The 18,135-nt window shown below is 45.1% G+C and overlaps 1 protein-coding gene across 1 annotated transcript in view; it reads right to left on the bottom strand.

The window, feature by feature from the left end:
* Nucleotides 1–584: 584 nt before the first annotated feature.
* LOC124805562 overlaps nt 585–18,135 on the bottom strand; it is a 73,604-nt gene continuing 56,053 nt past the window's right edge. Inside the window, exons 6-9 of the mRNA XM_047266129.1 lie at nt 9,239–9,404; nt 2,107–2,231; nt 827–954; nt 585–588 (exon numbers count right to left, since the gene is read on the bottom strand). Of these exons, the coding sequence (XP_047122085.1) occupies nt 585–588; nt 827–954; nt 2,107–2,231; nt 9,239–9,404 (423 nt within the window). The remainder of the gene's footprint in view (nt 589–826; nt 955–2,106; nt 2,232–9,238; nt 9,405–18,135) is intronic.

The following is an 18,135-nucleotide window of genomic DNA, read 5'->3' as shown; positions in this document are numbered from 1 at the left end:
GAGACGATGATTCTACATCTAGATCTACATCTGGATTGTTTGTATCAGTATGAAAATGCAGCCTGCCATAAAGCACCATCTATGAGACAATGGTTTGTGGCCAATAGCGTTCTCAAAATGGACTGGCCTGCCCAAGTTCCCGACTTAAACCCAATGGAATACCTTTGGAATGAGTTACAACGTCGACTTCGCTCCAAATCTCAGCGTCCAAGATAACTACCATCTCTCTTTTCGGCTCATGAGGAAGAATGGGCTATCATTCCTCCACAGACATTTAGACACCTCAGTGAAAGTCTCCCCAACAGAGTTCGAGCCGTCATAAAGGCGAAAGATGAACACACCCATATTAATTTTCATAATATATTTGCTGATACTTCGCATGTTTTATTAGGATTTAGCCTACTCTGTGTCGTGTTGAAGAGCATGTCACTTTAGAATATTCGTATAGGATGAGACCGGTCGTCGCTAATAAATGCACCAAAATACCAGCTGTGATGGCTTCCTTCATATTAATCAGCATTAGAAGTACAACATTATCAAAATTATGTACTTGGTTTATCTTCTTACTTCCTTTTAGCTCACGCTCATCTGTAACAGAGCGATATTACTCTGTACAAGTGCCCATCATAATGATTATCATAATAGGTGAGAGGAAAGATTTGTAAGCCATCTCTACCAGCATCTTGTTCAAGTTAGCAATTTTAGATTCCAGATTTTTTCGTATCCCTCGCTACTTGAGCACGGAAGTGCCATTCACTTTGGTCAGTAAACGCGTAAGCTGCTTAATTGGGACAGTCGTTACGGAATCCAGACGGGCTGTACTTACCTGTGTTGCGAGCGGTACGAGGCGTACAGCTGCCTCCATCGTCTCGACGCCTCGAGCAGGCCCCCAGTCCTCGGAGGACAAACGTCAGCTGCCTCTCCACCTGCTGAAGGACCCGCCTCGGGCTTCTCCTGCACAGAATGTCGGCGACACTGATACCTAAACGAGACAGCTAGCTCTCACCAGCAAATACAATGTTGAAACTTCCTGGCAGATTAGTGCAATGTTATTCAGAAGTACCTCCTGGGTTTCAAAAGATGACTGAGCGAATTCTACAAGTCATACGGAAAATACACACATCACTGGTTAGGTTAGAGCAAGTTCTTAGCTCACATTACAGATTATCAGTACGGGCACAGTTCGTGACGAGGCAAACTTCTCGTCAGGTCAGACGCACAATAAACCATAATATCAAAAATGACTTCAATAAGCCCCCCCCCCTCCCCCCCGCACCACGCCACTGCCCTGAGCATCAAAGAAGTAGTAAACAATTTGAGTGATTTATCACAGTACCAAATAATGAAAATTCGAGGTTGGAATATCAACAGTATTACGAAAAGAATAGATTGTTACTCTGCGTAAAGATGACCTGCAGAGTAGCAGACAGGTACAATAAAAGACTGTTACACACTGAGCTTTAGTTCAAAGCTTTCCTCAGTTAAAAAAAACACACACAAACAAGCAATCACACCTCACGCGCCCATGACTGCTATTTCCGGTCGCTCTCTGATTACGATGAGTAGCAACCGTTTTGTGCTACTATCCCAGTATCTTTCATTTCGTGTCCGACTACAAAAAAATGTTCAAATGTGTGTGAAATCTTATTGGACTTAACTGATAAGGTCATCAGTCCTTAAACTTACACACTACTTAACCTAAGTTATCCTAAGGACACACACACACCCATGCCCGAGAGAGGAGTCGAACCTCAGCCGGGACCAGCCGCACAGTCCATGACTGCAGCGCCTAAGACCGCTCGGCTAATCCCGCGCGGCTATCCGACTACAAAAACAAGAAACAATACCTAATACCACCAAATGCCAGACAATGTACTCATAGCTCATGTTACGTCCATGTTGCAGTAGATTCACATAGCACATCAAAAGTATATAAAATCACTGCCCAATTTTAAATTCAGACAGTTTAATGCACTGCTACATAAGCTCGTCCACACAACGTGCGGTTTTTGTGTCGATTTGCACAATGGAATGTTGTTGTAAGGGACAGAACAAAGAGTGTTAATAACAACAGCGGGGAAGAGGCTCGGTGTGTGTTGCGCTCACCTGCCATGCGCCACGCACGCCCTTGCGCCTGCTGCGGAGCGCGGCTGCCAAGTTGCCGCACACCACTCCCCCAGACGTCAGAGCGCTGGGCGAATCTCCGTCTGCCGCTGCGACACCGCCTTCGTCTGCAACCACACAACCCGCAACTGTTTCAGCGTCCACAGCAGCAAGTGCTAACTGGCTGAAAGTAAAACATCTACCCGTCATAGAACTTTCTTACTGATATGAAGAAGGCATCTGTTCTGGTGGGCGAGCGGTGACGCTCGGGTCTGGCATTCGGGAGGACCTGGGTTCAATTCCCAGTCCGGCAGTCTTGACTGAGGTTTCCTTAGTCACTCCAGGCAAATGCCGGGACTGTACCCTTTCGACGACCCCCCTTCCCCCCCCCCCCCCCCCCCCCGATAACTTGCCGGCATGGTAGCTCAGCGTGTTCGGTCAGAGGATTAGCTGCCTCTGTAATAAAAAAACTGAGTTAACCGATCAACGACGAACTTAAACGGGTGTCTTACGAAGTCCGCCCCGAGCAGATGCAACGAACGAAAGCAAACAAAATGAGATTTTTTAAAAAATAAAATAAAATATATATAGAGCGTCTGCCATGTAAGCAAGAGATCCTGGCTTCGAGTCCCGGTCGGGGCACACATTTTCGACTGTCCCTGTTGATGTATATCAACGCCTGTCAGCAGCTAATGGTTTTGATTTAATTGTAATTCCTTTCTTACTGAAGCTGTTGAAGGAAGGTAGGCTTAACAACCTGTAAGAAGTATGTGACACGCATGTAACAGTGTTATATCTTGAATGCGACAGAGGCCGTAAGCTATAAAAACAAGGTCACGTATCCAAAGATATTACACTTGAAAGATATATCCACCATGTACACAGGCTTCGAGGTTAATGCCAAGATCAACGCTTAGTATCCCGGCAGGTCCCTGGAACCCCATAATATGCTACGACGTCATTCAAATAGGCATAACCAGAGTCCTACTGTTTTTATTGACATTTTGAAACCGAGAAGGAAAAATAAGAATGGACGATCAAGGACGAAGTGCTCGGGCTATGGGAAAAGGATGTAGTGTTTCGCCCCTACTGTTCAGTCTACACACCGGAAAAGCAACAACGAAAATAAAATAAATTTTTAAGAGTGGAATTAAAATTCAGTGATGATAAGGTTCGCAGGTAACATTGCTATTCTCCGTGAACGTGAGAAGGAATTACAGGATGCGTTGAATGGTATGTACAGTCTCATGAGCACACACTATGGATTGGGAGTAAACCGAAGAAAGACGAAAGTGACGAGGAGTGGCAGAAGTAATGTAAGATTAAAACTTAAAATTGAAATTGAGATCACGAAGCAGAAGAAGTGCGACAATTCTGCTAAAATTATTTTCATCATGGCAGCGACAACAGCAACCGTTACGAAATTGTCTCGAATGAAAAACAGCCCACAGTTGCACTAAATTCTGTTTATTTTAAACCTTGACCATGGTTTCTGCTAAAATAATATAGCCTTCTTCAAAAGTCATACACACTAATAAATGAGAAATGTCTTAGCTGGGCTAAGTCCCATAGTACTTAAAGCTATTTGAACCATTTGAAGCAGAAACCATGGTCAAGGTTTAAAATAAACACAATTTAGTGCAACTGTGGGCTGTTTTTCATTTGAGACAGCTCTGCTAACAATAATTTCTAAGCAAATTAACGCATGGCAAGCTGAACAAGAGGGACACAAAGAGCAGACTAGCAGAAGCAGAGAGGGCATTCATGGTCTAAAGGATTCTACTAGTATCAAACGTTGATTTTAATTTGAGGAGCAACTATCTAAGAATGTACGTCTGGAGCACAGGATTGTATAGTAGTGGATTGCAGATTGCAGGAAAACCAGACAAGAAGACAATAGACGCGTTGGGGATGTGGTCCTGTAGAAGGATGTTGAAAACGAGATGGAGTGATAATATAAGAAATGAGGATGTTCTCTGCGGAATCGGAGAGGAATTTGAAGAAAACACTTTGTGTTCTGCCTTACGGCAGGTCTTGTCATGGGGGAAGCCTCGTCAGAGAGGTCCTCATCATGAGCGTCTAGGGAAGTGGTTCCAGTAATGGTTTCCTGTTGCCTTCCAGTGATGATGATGAAATGATAATGAGGGCAACACAACACCCAGTCCCTGAGCGGAGAAAATCTCCGACCCAGTCGGGAATCGAACCCGCGCCCCTTGGCGTGACAGACCACCGCGCTGACCACTCAGCTATCAGGGCGGACTGCAGGGTGATAGGACGTATGGTAAGATATGAAGGTATAACTTATTTTTGAGGGAGCTTTTGAGGGTAGAACTGTAAGAGGAGGCAGAGGCTGAAATACATCCATGAAATATCTGAGGACATTGGGTGCTAGTGCTGCTCTAACAAGGAGATCACACAGCAATTGGACTTTTGCAATTTTTTATATTTATGGTACGTGAAGTACAGAACTCAAATATTAATAACACAAATTAGTTCCGGACAACTCCCAAAAATAAGACCAGTCAGAAGATTGATGACTTACAAAAATAGCAGAGAAAATAACAGTGGCCCTACTCCTAATCCTAGAGGGATACCTGACGTTATGTCTCTCCATTGCGTGTTTTGTGTTCCTCTCACTAAGTGCTTTGACGACTTGTACTATAAGGGGCCGTCGAATGAAAAATGTACACCCACCGCAACGGGAGCATGAAATTGTTCCATTCAGACGCATGAAGACATTTATCCCACTGGGAGATGAGACGATCAGTGCCAATTTCCTACAGCGTGGTCGACTGCTGACGGCTCCACAACTACACCCGCTCTTGCATTTCCTCATCCGACTGAAACCGATGTAAATGCATGTCTTTCTTCAGGTCGCCAAATATGTGAAAATCACGCGATGGAAGATCATGGTGATACGGAAGATTGTGCAGTGCTTCCCAGCCAAAGTACTGGAGCGTAGACTTCGTACGATTGGCAGTGTGGGGCGCAGCCATTTTTGTGCAACAGGATGATTCCATCTGACAGCATTCCGACTGCCCAAGGGCAAACGGCAAAGCCAAATATCAATAACTCTGCAGGCAAAGAAATCCAAAGCTGTTTCCTTCCGATAAGCTCATTATGACCTTCTTCGACTGCAGATGCCCTCTTGTTGTCGAGTTCCTGGAACGTGGAGCCACAATAAACGAGCAGTGCTGTGAAGAGACTTTGCAGAAACTGCAACGCGCTATAAAGTCAAAATGTCCAGGAATGCTGTGGGACGGAATCATTCTGTAGCACAGTAACGCCCGCCCCCACACTGCCAATTGGATCGAGGCTACACTTCAGCGGGGAAACACTGCAACATTCTCCGCACACTCCTATTCTTTCACCATGTAATTTTCACGTCTTTGGCGACATGAAGAGAGATGCCGTGGCGCGCACAGTCACAGAAACTCAACGGTCGGCTACCGCGGCAGAGTTAAGCGGCGCCGGCAACGTAGTACCGGCGCGTTCCTCCAGCCGGCGCTAGAAGCGTTCCCGGCAAACATTCAATCAGCCGCGAACTACGAATGCGCACAAGCCTTTTTCCGGCGCGGATGGTCACACGATGATATCACCATCCGCCAATCAGGGACCGCCAACGGCCGCCAATCATCACTCCGGAATCAGCGGAGGAAGACTGGCGCCGCCGGATTAAATACCCGGAAGCAAGGAAAGCAAGCGAGATGCCCTCCTCCCCTCCATCTACCCCTCCTACCAACTTTGATCCTTCCTCCCTCTTCCTGTGTTTGCGCCTTTGGGCACCCTCCCTCCCTTCTCTCCCTCTTCCCTCCCTCCTCTATTTCTGCCCACTCCACCCCGGGGCTTCCCCTCCCCTGTCCCTCTACTCCTCCCCCCATCTCCTCAGCCATTGGCATCTTTGTTCTCCTCTACCCCCCCCCCCCTCACCCTTCTTCCCCCCTGCCAACATCAGTGTCTCGTGTGTGCCGTCGTGCTTAGTGTTCATTGTTCATCGTCGCACTCCATCGTTCACCTGTGCCATCGCCATCTTCAGTGTTTGTGCGTCGTGTCAACGGTTTGTAGTGTGGATTATCATCGAGTGTGAACGGCTCCGTGTTTGTCTTTATGTGTCTACTGTTTTATTACCCACCGTTATGTTAGTTATGTGTATTCTTTCTGTTGTTTATTTATCTATTCTATGGCTGAAGAGCGGCGTCACATGCTGCTGACAGCCAGCCTGTTTGTACGGGTTTGAAAATAACAATAAAGAAAAAAAAAAGAAAGCGAGCGTATTTCGACCCGGCACGTACTACCGCCCCAGCTGGTCCCGGCGGAGGGTCGAGTACTCCCTCGGGCATGGGTGTGTGTGTTTGTCCTTAGAATAATTTAGGTTAAGTAGTGTGTAAGCTTAGGGACTGATGACCTTAGCAGTTAAGTCCCATAAGATTTCACACACATTTTTGACTGCCGCCCGGAAGAGTCTCCGACGCAGCCGGAACGTCCAGGTGCCACGTCTTCGCAACGCTGGCCAACTACCTCGGACTTCGCGCCCGTCTACTTCCTCGGCATCCACCGGAAAGCGTCAAGAGAAAACCAGACACAGGAACGTAAATTCAGTTCAGTTGCTAATATTTCAATTCAATAAGATGGCTTAATTCTTTGGCTTGTTATAAAATTTTGGCAGGAGAAGAAGCTTTTTGTTTTCGAAGGAAGTTTATCTTCTTGTAAAATTAAGCGGTGGTCTTGCTCCACCCAATAAAAAATTTTTTGTTCGCAAATGTGTGTTAATCTGTGGATATAACAAGAGACATGCGTGGACATGGGTTTCAGCTGAAACTTCTTACTAAAAAAAATATTTTTACTTACATTGCAATAACTGGGAGAGGGTGAAACTTCTACATTATTTGATCTGAAACTGCAGAGTGAAATTGACTATACTGTCTCTTTGCTAATTTATCATTTCAGCACTGACCCACAATATCCTAGTGCAACACAATCTGACCGCTTTAAAATTAACTCAAAAGAATGATAACCTGACTTCAGATAATTAATACAAAAGAATGACTGAATAAGAAGAAATCCTTACAATAACCCATACATATCATAAGGCACTTAACTCACAGAAAATGTTCATTACACGAACTACAGCAATGCAGCAAACACCTATAAAGCCAACTACATTTTACCTTAATCAAGTGACAACCAGCACAAAAAAATTGTGTAATCATCAGTAATAAATCTCCATGACGGATACACATTCAGACCGTCCACTCGCGCTAATACTGCAAACCTCCAACACCGCTAATTGTTAACCTCTAACCTCCATCACTGCTGACTACTCACAACCAACTTCCATCACTGCTGGATGTTCACCTCCAACTGCTAGTCCGACTAGCCACAGAGTCTCTTATAAAGTGCGCACAGGGGTGTCAGAGTTATTAACGCACAGCGCTACATAGCGCTGCCAACATACAAACATATAGACAGCCTACTTACACGGTCAGACGAGGAAGAGCGAGAGTCGTGTAGTTGCAGATCCGTCAGCGACAGACTCCATTCTACAACACAGGAATTGGTCGTCTCGTCTCCCAGTGGGACGAAGTCTTTAACGCGTATGGTAACTACACTACTGGCCATTTAAATTGCTACACCACGAAGATGACGTGCTACAGGCGCGAAATTTAACCGACAGGAAGAAAATGCTGTGATATGCAAATGATTAGCTTTCCAGAGCATTCACACAAGGTTGGCGCCGGTGGCGACATCTACAGCGTGCTGACATGAGGAAAGCTTCCAACCGATTTCTCATACACAAACAGCAGTTGACGGGCGTTGCCTGGTGAAACGTTGTTGTGATGCCTCGTGTAAGGAGGAGAAATGCGTACCATCACGTTTCCGACTTTGATAAAGGTCGGATTCTAGCCTATCGCGATTGCGGTTTATCGTATCGCGACATTGCTGCTCGCGTTGGTCGAGATCCAATGACTGTTAGTAGAATATGGAATCGGTGGGTTCAATAGCGTAATACGGAACGCCGTGCTGGATCCCAACGGCCTCTTATCACTAGCAGTCGAGATGACAGGCATCTTATCTGCATGGCTGTAACGGATCGTGCAGCCACGTCTCGATCCCTGAGTGAACAGATGGGGACGTTTGCAAGACAACAACCATCTGCACGAACTGTTCGACGACGTTTGCAGCAGAATGGACTATCAGCTCGGAGACCACGGCTGCGGTTACCCTTGATGCTGCATCACACACAGGAGCGCCTGCGATGGTGTACTCAACGACGAACCTGGGTGCACGAATGGCAGAACGTCTTTTTTTCGGATGAATCGGATGAATCCAGGTTCTGTTTACAGTATCATGATGGTGGTATCCCTGTTTGGTGACATCGCGGTGAACGCACATTGGAAGCGTGTACTCGTCATCACCATACTGGCGTATCACCCAGCGTGATGGTATGGGGTGTCATTGGTTACTCGTCTTGGTCGCCTCTTGTTCGCATTGACGGCACTTTGAACAGTGGACTTCACATTTCAGATGTGTTACGACCCATGGCTCTACCCGTCATTCGATCCCTGCAAAACCCTACATTTCAGCAGGATAATGCACGACCGCATATTGCAGGTCCTGTACGGGCCTTTCTGGATACAGAAAATGTTCGACTGCTGCCCTGGACAGCACATTCTCCAGATCTCTCACCAACTGGAAACGTCACAATACGCCAGTCACTACAATTGATGAACTGTGGTATAGTGTTGACGTTGCATGGGCAGCTGTACCTGTACACGCCATGCAAGCTCTGTTTGACTCAATGCCCAGGCGTATCAGGGCCGTTATTACGGCCAGAGGTGGTTGTTCTGGGTAGTGATTTCTCAGGATCTATGCACCCAAATTGCGTGACATTGTAATCACATGTCAGTTCTAGTATAATATATTTGTCCAATGAATACCTGTTTATCATCTGCGTTTATTCTTGGTGTAGCAATTTTAATGGCCAGTAGTGTAGTTTTGAATGGAACCACTCGACCGTCCCATTGCGGCGGGTGTCGATTTTCATTCCACTGTCCCTCACACATCAGGTGGACAGATTTAGATGGTTACGGTATAAGTCCCCCTAGGATGATGAGAATAATACAGTTAGACTCACCTGGCAGCCGCTGGTAGGTGGGTAGGCAGGGCGCCGCGCTGAAGGGACGCCGCTGTCCTCTGGCCGGGCCGCGGCTGCCCGCCGGCTGCGGCTTGGCGAGTACCAGCGCGGCCGACGTCGCCGTCTGTGGCCGGACACCAGAACCGCTGCCGCCCGTCTGCCGCCTCTGTTGACATCCCCATCACCTCCTCACAGCTATCGCGCTACGCTCCTGCTGAATGTCCAGGGCCCGACCGAGCGAAATTTGTGTCTGACAGGGCAGCACTGCATCCTGGAAACATTCCAGCAACACTACGAGGGGCGTTCGACAAGTAATGCAACACATTTTATTTCTCGGGCGATTTCGGTTGGAAAAAAGCGGAATCTGTTGTGGGACTTCGTGGAATATTCCCGCTTCAGCTTCTATAGTTACATTACGTTCCGATAGACGGACGAGCTGAACGTAGTCTTCAGAATGGCAACGGAGATGCGTTCCAAGCAGAGAGGTGTCATTGAGTTTCTTTGGGCGGAGAACAGACATTCACAGACGCTTGCAGAATGTCTACGGACATCCGGGCAGTGAACAAAAGCACGGTGAGCCGTTGGGGGAGGCGTTTGTCATAATCGCAACAAGGTCGCGCAAACATCTACATCTACATGGTTACTCTGCAATTCACACATAAGTGCTTGGCAGAGGGTTCATCGACCATTTTCATACTACTTCTCTACCATTCCACTCTATAATGGCGCGTGGGAAAAAGGAACACCTAAATCTTTCCGTTCGAGCTCTGGTTTCTCTTATTTTGTTAAGATGATCGTTTCTTCCTACGTAGGTGGGTGTCAACAAAATATTTTCACATTCGGAAGAGAAATTTGGTTACTGAAATTTCGTAAATAGATCTCGCCGTAAAGAAAACCGCCTTTGTTTCAGCGACTGCCACCCCAACTCGGGTATCATATCAGTGACACTCTCATCCCTAATGCGCGATAACACGAAACGAGCTGCCCTTCTTTGCACTTCTTCGATGTCCTTCGTCAATCCTACCTGGTAAGAATCCCACACCCCGGAGCAATATTCCAGCAGAGGAAGGACAAGTGTAATGTATGCTGTCTCTTTAGTGGGTTTGTCGCATCTTCTAAGTGTTCTGAAAACAAAGCGCAGTCTATGTTTTGCCTTCCCCACAATATTATCTATGTCATCTTACCAATTTAAGTTGCTCGTAATTGTTATTCCTAGGTATTTAGTCGAATTGATAGCTCTTTGATTGGTGCTATTTATTGTAAACCATAAAATTTATCGGGTTTCTTTTAGTACTCATGTGGATGACCTCGAACGTTTCTTTGTTTAGTGCCTATTTCCACTTTTCGCACCATACAGAAATTCTCTCCAGGTCATTTTGTAATTGGAATTGTTCGTCTGATGATTTTACTAGACGGTAAATTACAGCATCATCTGCAAACAAAATCAAATGGCTCTAAGCACTATGGGACTTAACATCTGAAGTCTTCAGTCCTCTAGACTTAGAACTACTTAAACCTAACTAACCTAAGGACATCATACACACCCATACCCGAGGCAGGATTCGAACCTGCGACCGTAGCAGCAGCTCTGTTCCGGACTGAAGCGCCTAGAACCGCACGGCCACAACATCTACATCTACATCTACATTTATACTCCGCAAGCCACCCAACGGTGTGTGGCAGAGGGCACTTTACGTGCCACTGTCATTACCTCCCTTTCCTGTTCCAGTCGCGTATGGTTCGCGGGAAGAACGACTGTCTGAAAGCCTCCGTGCGCGCTCTAACCTCTCTAATTTTACATTCGTGATCTCCTCGGGAGGTATAAGTTGGGGGAAGCAATATATTCGATACCTCATCCAGAAACGCACCCTCTCGAAACCTGGCGAGCAAGCTACACCGCGATGCAGAGCGCCTCTCTTGCAGAGTCTGCCACTTGAGTTCGTTAAACATCTCCGTAACGCTATCGCGGTTACCAAATAACCCTGTGACGAAACGCGCCGCTCTTCTTTGGATCTTCTCTATCTCCTCCGTCAACCCGATCTGGTACGGATCCCACACTGATGAGCAATACTCAAGTATAGGTCGAACAATTGTTTTGTAAGCCACCTCCTTTGCTGATGGACTACATTTTCTAAGGACTCTCCCAATGAATCTCAACCTGGTATCCGCCTTACCAACAATTAATTTTATATGATCATTCCACTTCAAATCGTTCCGCACGCATACTCCCAGATATTTTACAGAAGTAACTGCTACCAGTGTTTGTTTCGCTATCATATAATCATACAATAAAGGATCCTTCTTTCTATGTATTCGCAATACATTACATTTGTCTATGTTAAGGGTCAGTTGCCACTCCCTGCACCAAGTGCCTATCCGCTGCAGATCTTCCTGCATTTCGCTACAATTTTCTAATGCTGCAACTTCTCTGTATACTACAGCATCATCCGCGAAAAGCCGCATGGGACTTTCAACACTATCTACTAGGTCATTTACATATATTGTGAAAAGTAATGGTCCCATAACACTCCCCTGTGGCACGCCAGAGGTTACTTTAACGTCTGTAGACGTCTCTCCATTGATAACAACATGCTGTGTTCTGTTTGCTAAAAACTCTTCAATCCAGCCACACAGTCGGCCATCTGCAAACAGTCTAAGGCGGCTGCTCAGATTATCACCTAGATCATTTATGTGAATCAGTAACAGCAGAGGGCCTATGACACTACCTTACGGAACGCCAGATATCACTTCTGTTCTACTCGATGATTAACCGTCTATCACTACGAACTGTGACGTCTCTGAGAGGAAATCACGAATCCAGTCACACAACTGAGACGATACTCCATATGCACGCAATTTGATTAATAGTTACTTGCGAGGAACGGTATCAAAAGCCTTCTGGAAATCTAGGAATACGGAATCGATCTGAGATCCCTTGTCGACAACACTCCTTACTTCATGGGAATAAAGCGCTAGCTGTGTTGCACAAGAACGATATTTTCTGAATCCGTGTTGGTTATGTATCAATAAGTCATTTTCTTCAAGGTGATTCATAATGTTCGAGTACAGTATATGCTCCAAAATCCTACTGCAAATTGAGGTTAGTGAAATGGGTCTGTAATTCAATGGGTTACTCCTATTTCCTTTCTTGAATATTGGTGTGACCTGTGCTATTTTCCAGACTTTAGGAACAGACCTTTCGTCAAGTGAGCGGGTGTATATGATTGCTAAGAAAGGCGCTATTGTGTCTACATACTCTGAAAGGAACTTGATTGGTATACCATCTGGACCAGAAGAATTGCCTTTCTTAAGTGATTTGTTTCGCAACACCTAAGATATCTACTTTTATGTCACTTATGCTAACAGCTGTTCTGGTTTCGAATTCTGAAATATTTACTTCGTCTTCTTTCGTGAAGAAATTACGGAAAACTGTATTTAGTAGCCCCGCTTAGTGAGACCATCATCGGTAACATTTCCATCGCTATCCCGCGTGCCAGCCAGTGCAGACAGCTGTGATTCCTGCAATGTCGGAACGGACGGACACCCTCATTCGACGTGGTCGACGTATCACAATCAGACACCTCACTGCTCAAAATGGCTCTGAGCACTATGGCTCTGAGCACTATGGGACTTAACTTCTGAGGTCATCAGTCCCTAGAACTTAGAACTACTTAAACCTAACTAACCTAAGGACACCACACACATCCATGCCCGAGGCAGGATTCGAATCTCGCCGCCTAACGTAAAATCATAAAGAGCAACGAAGGATCATTTGTGTAGAATTGCTTGCGGCTTATGCGTCGAACATCGTCACTTAGAAATGGAAATAAAACGGCAATCCTGGAGTGGCGTCACACCAGCTTTCGTCCGAAGTAGTTCAGAGCCGCATCCTCAGTTGGTAAAGTCATGGCGACGGTCTTTGTGACTCTGAAGGGGTTATTCTCTTGAATGTTCTCCCTCACGGCGCAACTATGAACTCTGAAGTGTACTGTGCTAAGCTCTGGAGACTGACGGAACGACGTCGCCACAAAAAATGGAAACAAACTTCTCCTTCTCCATGACAACGCAAGTTCTCAAGCAAGTTTTCGCACCCGAGAGGAGAGCACTAAACTTCATTGAATTGTTCTCCCTCCTCCACACTACTGCCCTTATCTCGCACATTCCGACTTCCATCTGTTTGTCCCAATGAAGGATGCACTTCGTGGGATTCAGTACGAATATGATGGATATGTTATTGATGCAGCAAGACGTTGGCTCCGATATTGACCAGTACAACAGTGCCATGCGTGCATACAGGCTGTCCCTGTAAGGTGGCGTAAAGAATCCGCATTCAACCGAAATTATGTTGCAAAACAGGGTTTTGTAGCCAAAAGAGTGGAAAATGGTATGGTGTATTTGAATCCTGAATAAAACCAACCTGCTTTAAGAAAAAATATTTTGCATTACTTATTGAACGCCCCTCATTTGTCGTAGCCATTGTGGTTACACATTTACCTCTATTCCTTCTCCGGAAAAGAAAATAAAACTTTCTCTTTAAGGTCATGTTTTTAATTTGTCTTGCGTCCACAGACTCTTATTTGTTTACCTCCGAAACACAACACGGCAAGCTGTTGCCGTAACTTTTTACACACTTTTCGCTTTCTGTGGCTGTAACTAAAGTACTAATTGCCTTATGGGATGGGGTGCACACAAGAGAATTATCAGAATCATTTCGAGAGTAAATGTAAAATTATAGATTGTCACTCAATGGCAAATTAAATGTAACCAAACAGAACGGTTATAACAAATCAACCAGAGTGCTATAAAAGTGAGGAAGTATTAAAAATAGTGAAATAAGCTGCAAAATGTGAATTGTTTAGCGGAGGACTATTAGAGGCGGGAATATTAGGCTTAGCAATCAGGTGCATCGACGGCAGATAAAAGGCTGACGCAATATGCAGTACCCAGCTCACAGCCTATGATATGCTATTATGCTGTTCGGAAGAAACAGACAGTTGGTTTACTTTGTCCAGAGTCACCGCTCGCTAACCCGCATCGTCAGAAACGCGTATTCAGCGCTACATCTTCAGCGGACCCTTGATAGTCAAATACATTAGTCAGTCACTCTTAAGGTTCAACAGCCTCCTCAGGAAAGATGCCACTACAGCGGATGTGGCTGTGTGTGGAGAGAACGACTTTCAGTAAAGCGCCGTAGTAATGGTCTCCAGTCCGAAGACATTTGATGCAGCTCTCCACTCCAGTGTATCCTCTGTAAACCTCCCTGTCGCTGGACAGCATTTTAACCTGCTCACTGTATTCATCCCATGCACTTCATCTAAATCCCCCTCCCCCCCTCCCCCCGCCCCGTCCGCACATACACACCTGCTTCCATCGCCAACCTTACGATTTCTCGAAGCCTCAGTATGTGTCACTCAACCGAGCGCTTCTTTTAGTCAAGTTGTACCATTCATTTCTGTTATTTCCAATTCTGTTCAGTATCTCCTAATCAGTTACTCGGTCTACTCAACTAACCTTCAGCATTCTCACTCAACGCCACATTTCAAAAGCTACTCTTTTCTTCTTGTCTGGACTGTTTATCGTCCACGTTTCAGTTCCGTACAACGTTCCTTTCCACACAAATCCTTCAGAAAGGACTTTCTAACACTTAAATTTATATCCAATGTTTACAAATTTCTCTTTTTCAGAAATTCTTCTCAAGTTATAGCCAATCTACATTTTATATCTTATGTATTTAGGACATCATCAGGTACTGTGGTGCCCAAATAGCAAAACTCACCTACCATTTTTAGGGTCTTGTTTTCTAATCTAATTCCGTCAGCACCGTCTGCTTTGATTCTACTGTATTCCATTATCCTTGAATTGTTTTTGTTAATGTTAATCTTACATCATTTGAAGACACTATCCATACCGTTCAACAGCTCTTCCAAATCATTTCCTGTCTCTGACAGAATTACGTCATCAGCGAATCACAAAGTTTTTATTTCTTCTCCCTGAACTTTAATTCCTTCTCCACATTTTCTATGGCTTCGTTTACTGCTTGGATAACATCGAGGATAGGCTATAACACTGTCTCTCACCCTTCTCAACCACTGCTTTTCTTTCATTTCCTTCGACTTTCATAACTGCCGTCTTGTTTCTCTACACGTTGTAAATTATGTTGTACCCCTGATACCTTCATAATTTCAAAGAGAGTATAACTGTCAACATTGTGAAAAGTTTCCTTCAAATCTACAAAATCTATATAAATAGGTTTGCTTTCCTTAATCTATCTTCTAAGATAAGTTGTAGGGTCAGTATTGCCTCGTGTGTCCCTACATTTCTCCGGAATCCAAACTGATCTTCCTTGAGTTTGCTTCTACCATTTTTTTTTTCATTCTTTTGTATATAATTCGCGTTATTACTTGGCAACCATGACGTAATAAACTGATAGTTGGCTAATATTCACACCTGTCAGCACTTGCTTTCTTTGGAAATAGAATTATTATTTTCTTTTTGAATTCAGGGGTATTTCGCCTCACTCATAAATCTTGCACACTAGATGGAGTACTTTTGTCATGGCTGGCTCTCCCAAAGGTAGCAGTAGTTCTGACGGCACATGTCGTCTACACCGGGGGGCCTTGTTTATACTTAGATCTGTATCTGTCACACCTCTATCAAGTTCCACTCACAGTATCACACCTCCCATCCAACCTTCATCTACTTACTTTTCCATTTTCCATTTTATTGTCTTCCTTTGTATAGCCCTTCTATATGTAGCCTCCAGCGTTCTCTTTGTTGCTTAGTACTGAATTGTCGCCTGAGATCTTGGATATTCATAACGCTTCTCATTTCTCCAAAGGTTTCATAATATTCGTTTAACTTGCTGTTTGAGCTCTAATTTTTCAGAATTTTTTTGTATGGTCATTTCACGAGATGTTTGCGAGCGTAAATAATATGTAATCTGACACTTTTTGGAGCGTACGGTTTCGGAATTTTAACAGTAAACTTCTCCGTGCTGTGGATCGCCTCTTATGTCTGCTACTAATATCTGAAGCATCTCCGTAATGTTCTCGCAGCAACCAAACGAAATCATGACGAAATACACCTATCTTCTTTGGATCTTACCTATCTGCTCCATTAATGCTACTTGGTAAGGAACCAAAACTGTTGAAGTGCTTTTAAGCCACTTCTTTGGTGGCCGAATTGCTTTTCCTTCAGGAAGGTAATACGGAACGCCGTGCTGGTTCCCAACGGCCTCTTATCACTAGCAGTCGAGATGACAGGCATCTTATCCGCATGGCTGTAACGGATCGTGCAGCCACGTCTCGATCACTGAGTCAAGAGATGGGGACGTTTGCAAGACAATAACCATCTGCACGAACAGTTCGACGACGTTTGCAGCAGCATAGACTATCAGCTTGGAGACCACGGCTGCGTTTACACTTGACGCTGCATCACAAACAGGAGCGTCTGCGATGGTGTACTCAACGACGAACCTGGGTGCACGAATGGCAAAACGTCATTTTTTCCGATGAACCCAGGTTCTGTTTACAGCATCATGATGGTCACATCTGTGTTTGGCGTCATCGCGGTGAACGCACATTGGAAGCGTGTATTCGTCATCGCCATAGTGACGTATCACCCGGCGTGATAGTATGAGGTGCCATCGGTTACACGTCTCGGTCACCTCTTGTTCGCATCGACGGCACTTTGAACAGTGGACGTTACATTTCAGATGTGTTACGACCCGTGGCTCTACCCTTCATTCGATCCCTGCGAAAGCCTACATTTCAGCAGGATAATGCACGACCGCAAGTTGCAGGTCCTGTACGGGCCTTTCTGGATACAGAAAATGTTCGACTGCTGCCCTGGCCAGCACCTTCTCCAGATCTCTCACCAATTGAAAACGTCTGGTCAATGGTGGCCGAGCAACTGGCTCGTCACAATATGCCAGTCTCTACCCTTGATGAACTGTGGTATCGTGTTGAAGCTGCACGGGCAGCTGTACCTGTACACGCCATCCAAGCTCTGTTTGCCTCAGTGCCCAGGCGTATCAAGGCCGTTATTACGACCAGGGGTGGTTGTTCTGGGTACTGATTTCTCAGGATCTATGCACCCAAATTGCGTGAAAATGTAATCACATGTCAGTTCTAGTATAATACATTTGTCCAATGAATACCCGTTTATCATCTGCATTTCTTCTTGGTGTAGCAATTTTAATGGCCAGTAGTGTATGTGTGTTCTGCATCTCCTTCTAAATCACAGAATAGATTTCAAGTCAACTTGGTAGACAAATCACTTACTGTCTCGAAAGAACCACCGTGAGGGTAAGAACCTCTTACCTCTCAAAGTGGTGGGGATGGGGTGAAAAATAAGCGTAGCTCATGATGCACAAATACGCAGATGATATCCATCCAGTATTTGATAATTAGAGTACTTGGTGCCTTGCAACCAACCCTTCACAAAATGATGAAAGGAAAAATGCCGCTTGTTATATGTTCACTGTTACCGCTGTTACCCACAACATCGGGCATTGCCTTGTGTCACTTCTTTACCACTAACTCCTTTTGCAAGACATTTTGCAGAAAGTATTCGGATATACTACGGAATGTATTTATCAATGTGCGACACATATTGCAGGAAATATGACGCTATAAACACTGAAACGCGTGAAAAACTGCCGCATCATGCACGACGTTTCAATTTATTGGGTCTTTAGTACCAAATCTATCCACAACAAATTTCGCAGACACTAACCACACATACCACTGGATGTACCTGCTACATTATATCACTGTACGGCACGTAGTTCACGAGTTATGACGCCAGAGACATTTAGCCGAGTGAAAGCGAAAGTGCAGGGCGGAATTCGCTAGAGATACTGTTGAAATACGTACATAAATATGCGTGAAATATGT

Source organism: Schistocerca piceifrons, chromosome 7, assembly GCF_021461385.2.
Source record: "Schistocerca piceifrons isolate TAMUIC-IGC-003096 chromosome 7, iqSchPice1.1, whole genome shotgun sequence".
NCBI classification, from domain to species: Eukaryota; Metazoa; Arthropoda; class Insecta; order Orthoptera; family Acrididae; genus Schistocerca; species Schistocerca piceifrons.
Note: the sequence above shows the minus strand (reverse complement) of the source record. Positions and strands in the feature narration are given on the sequence as shown.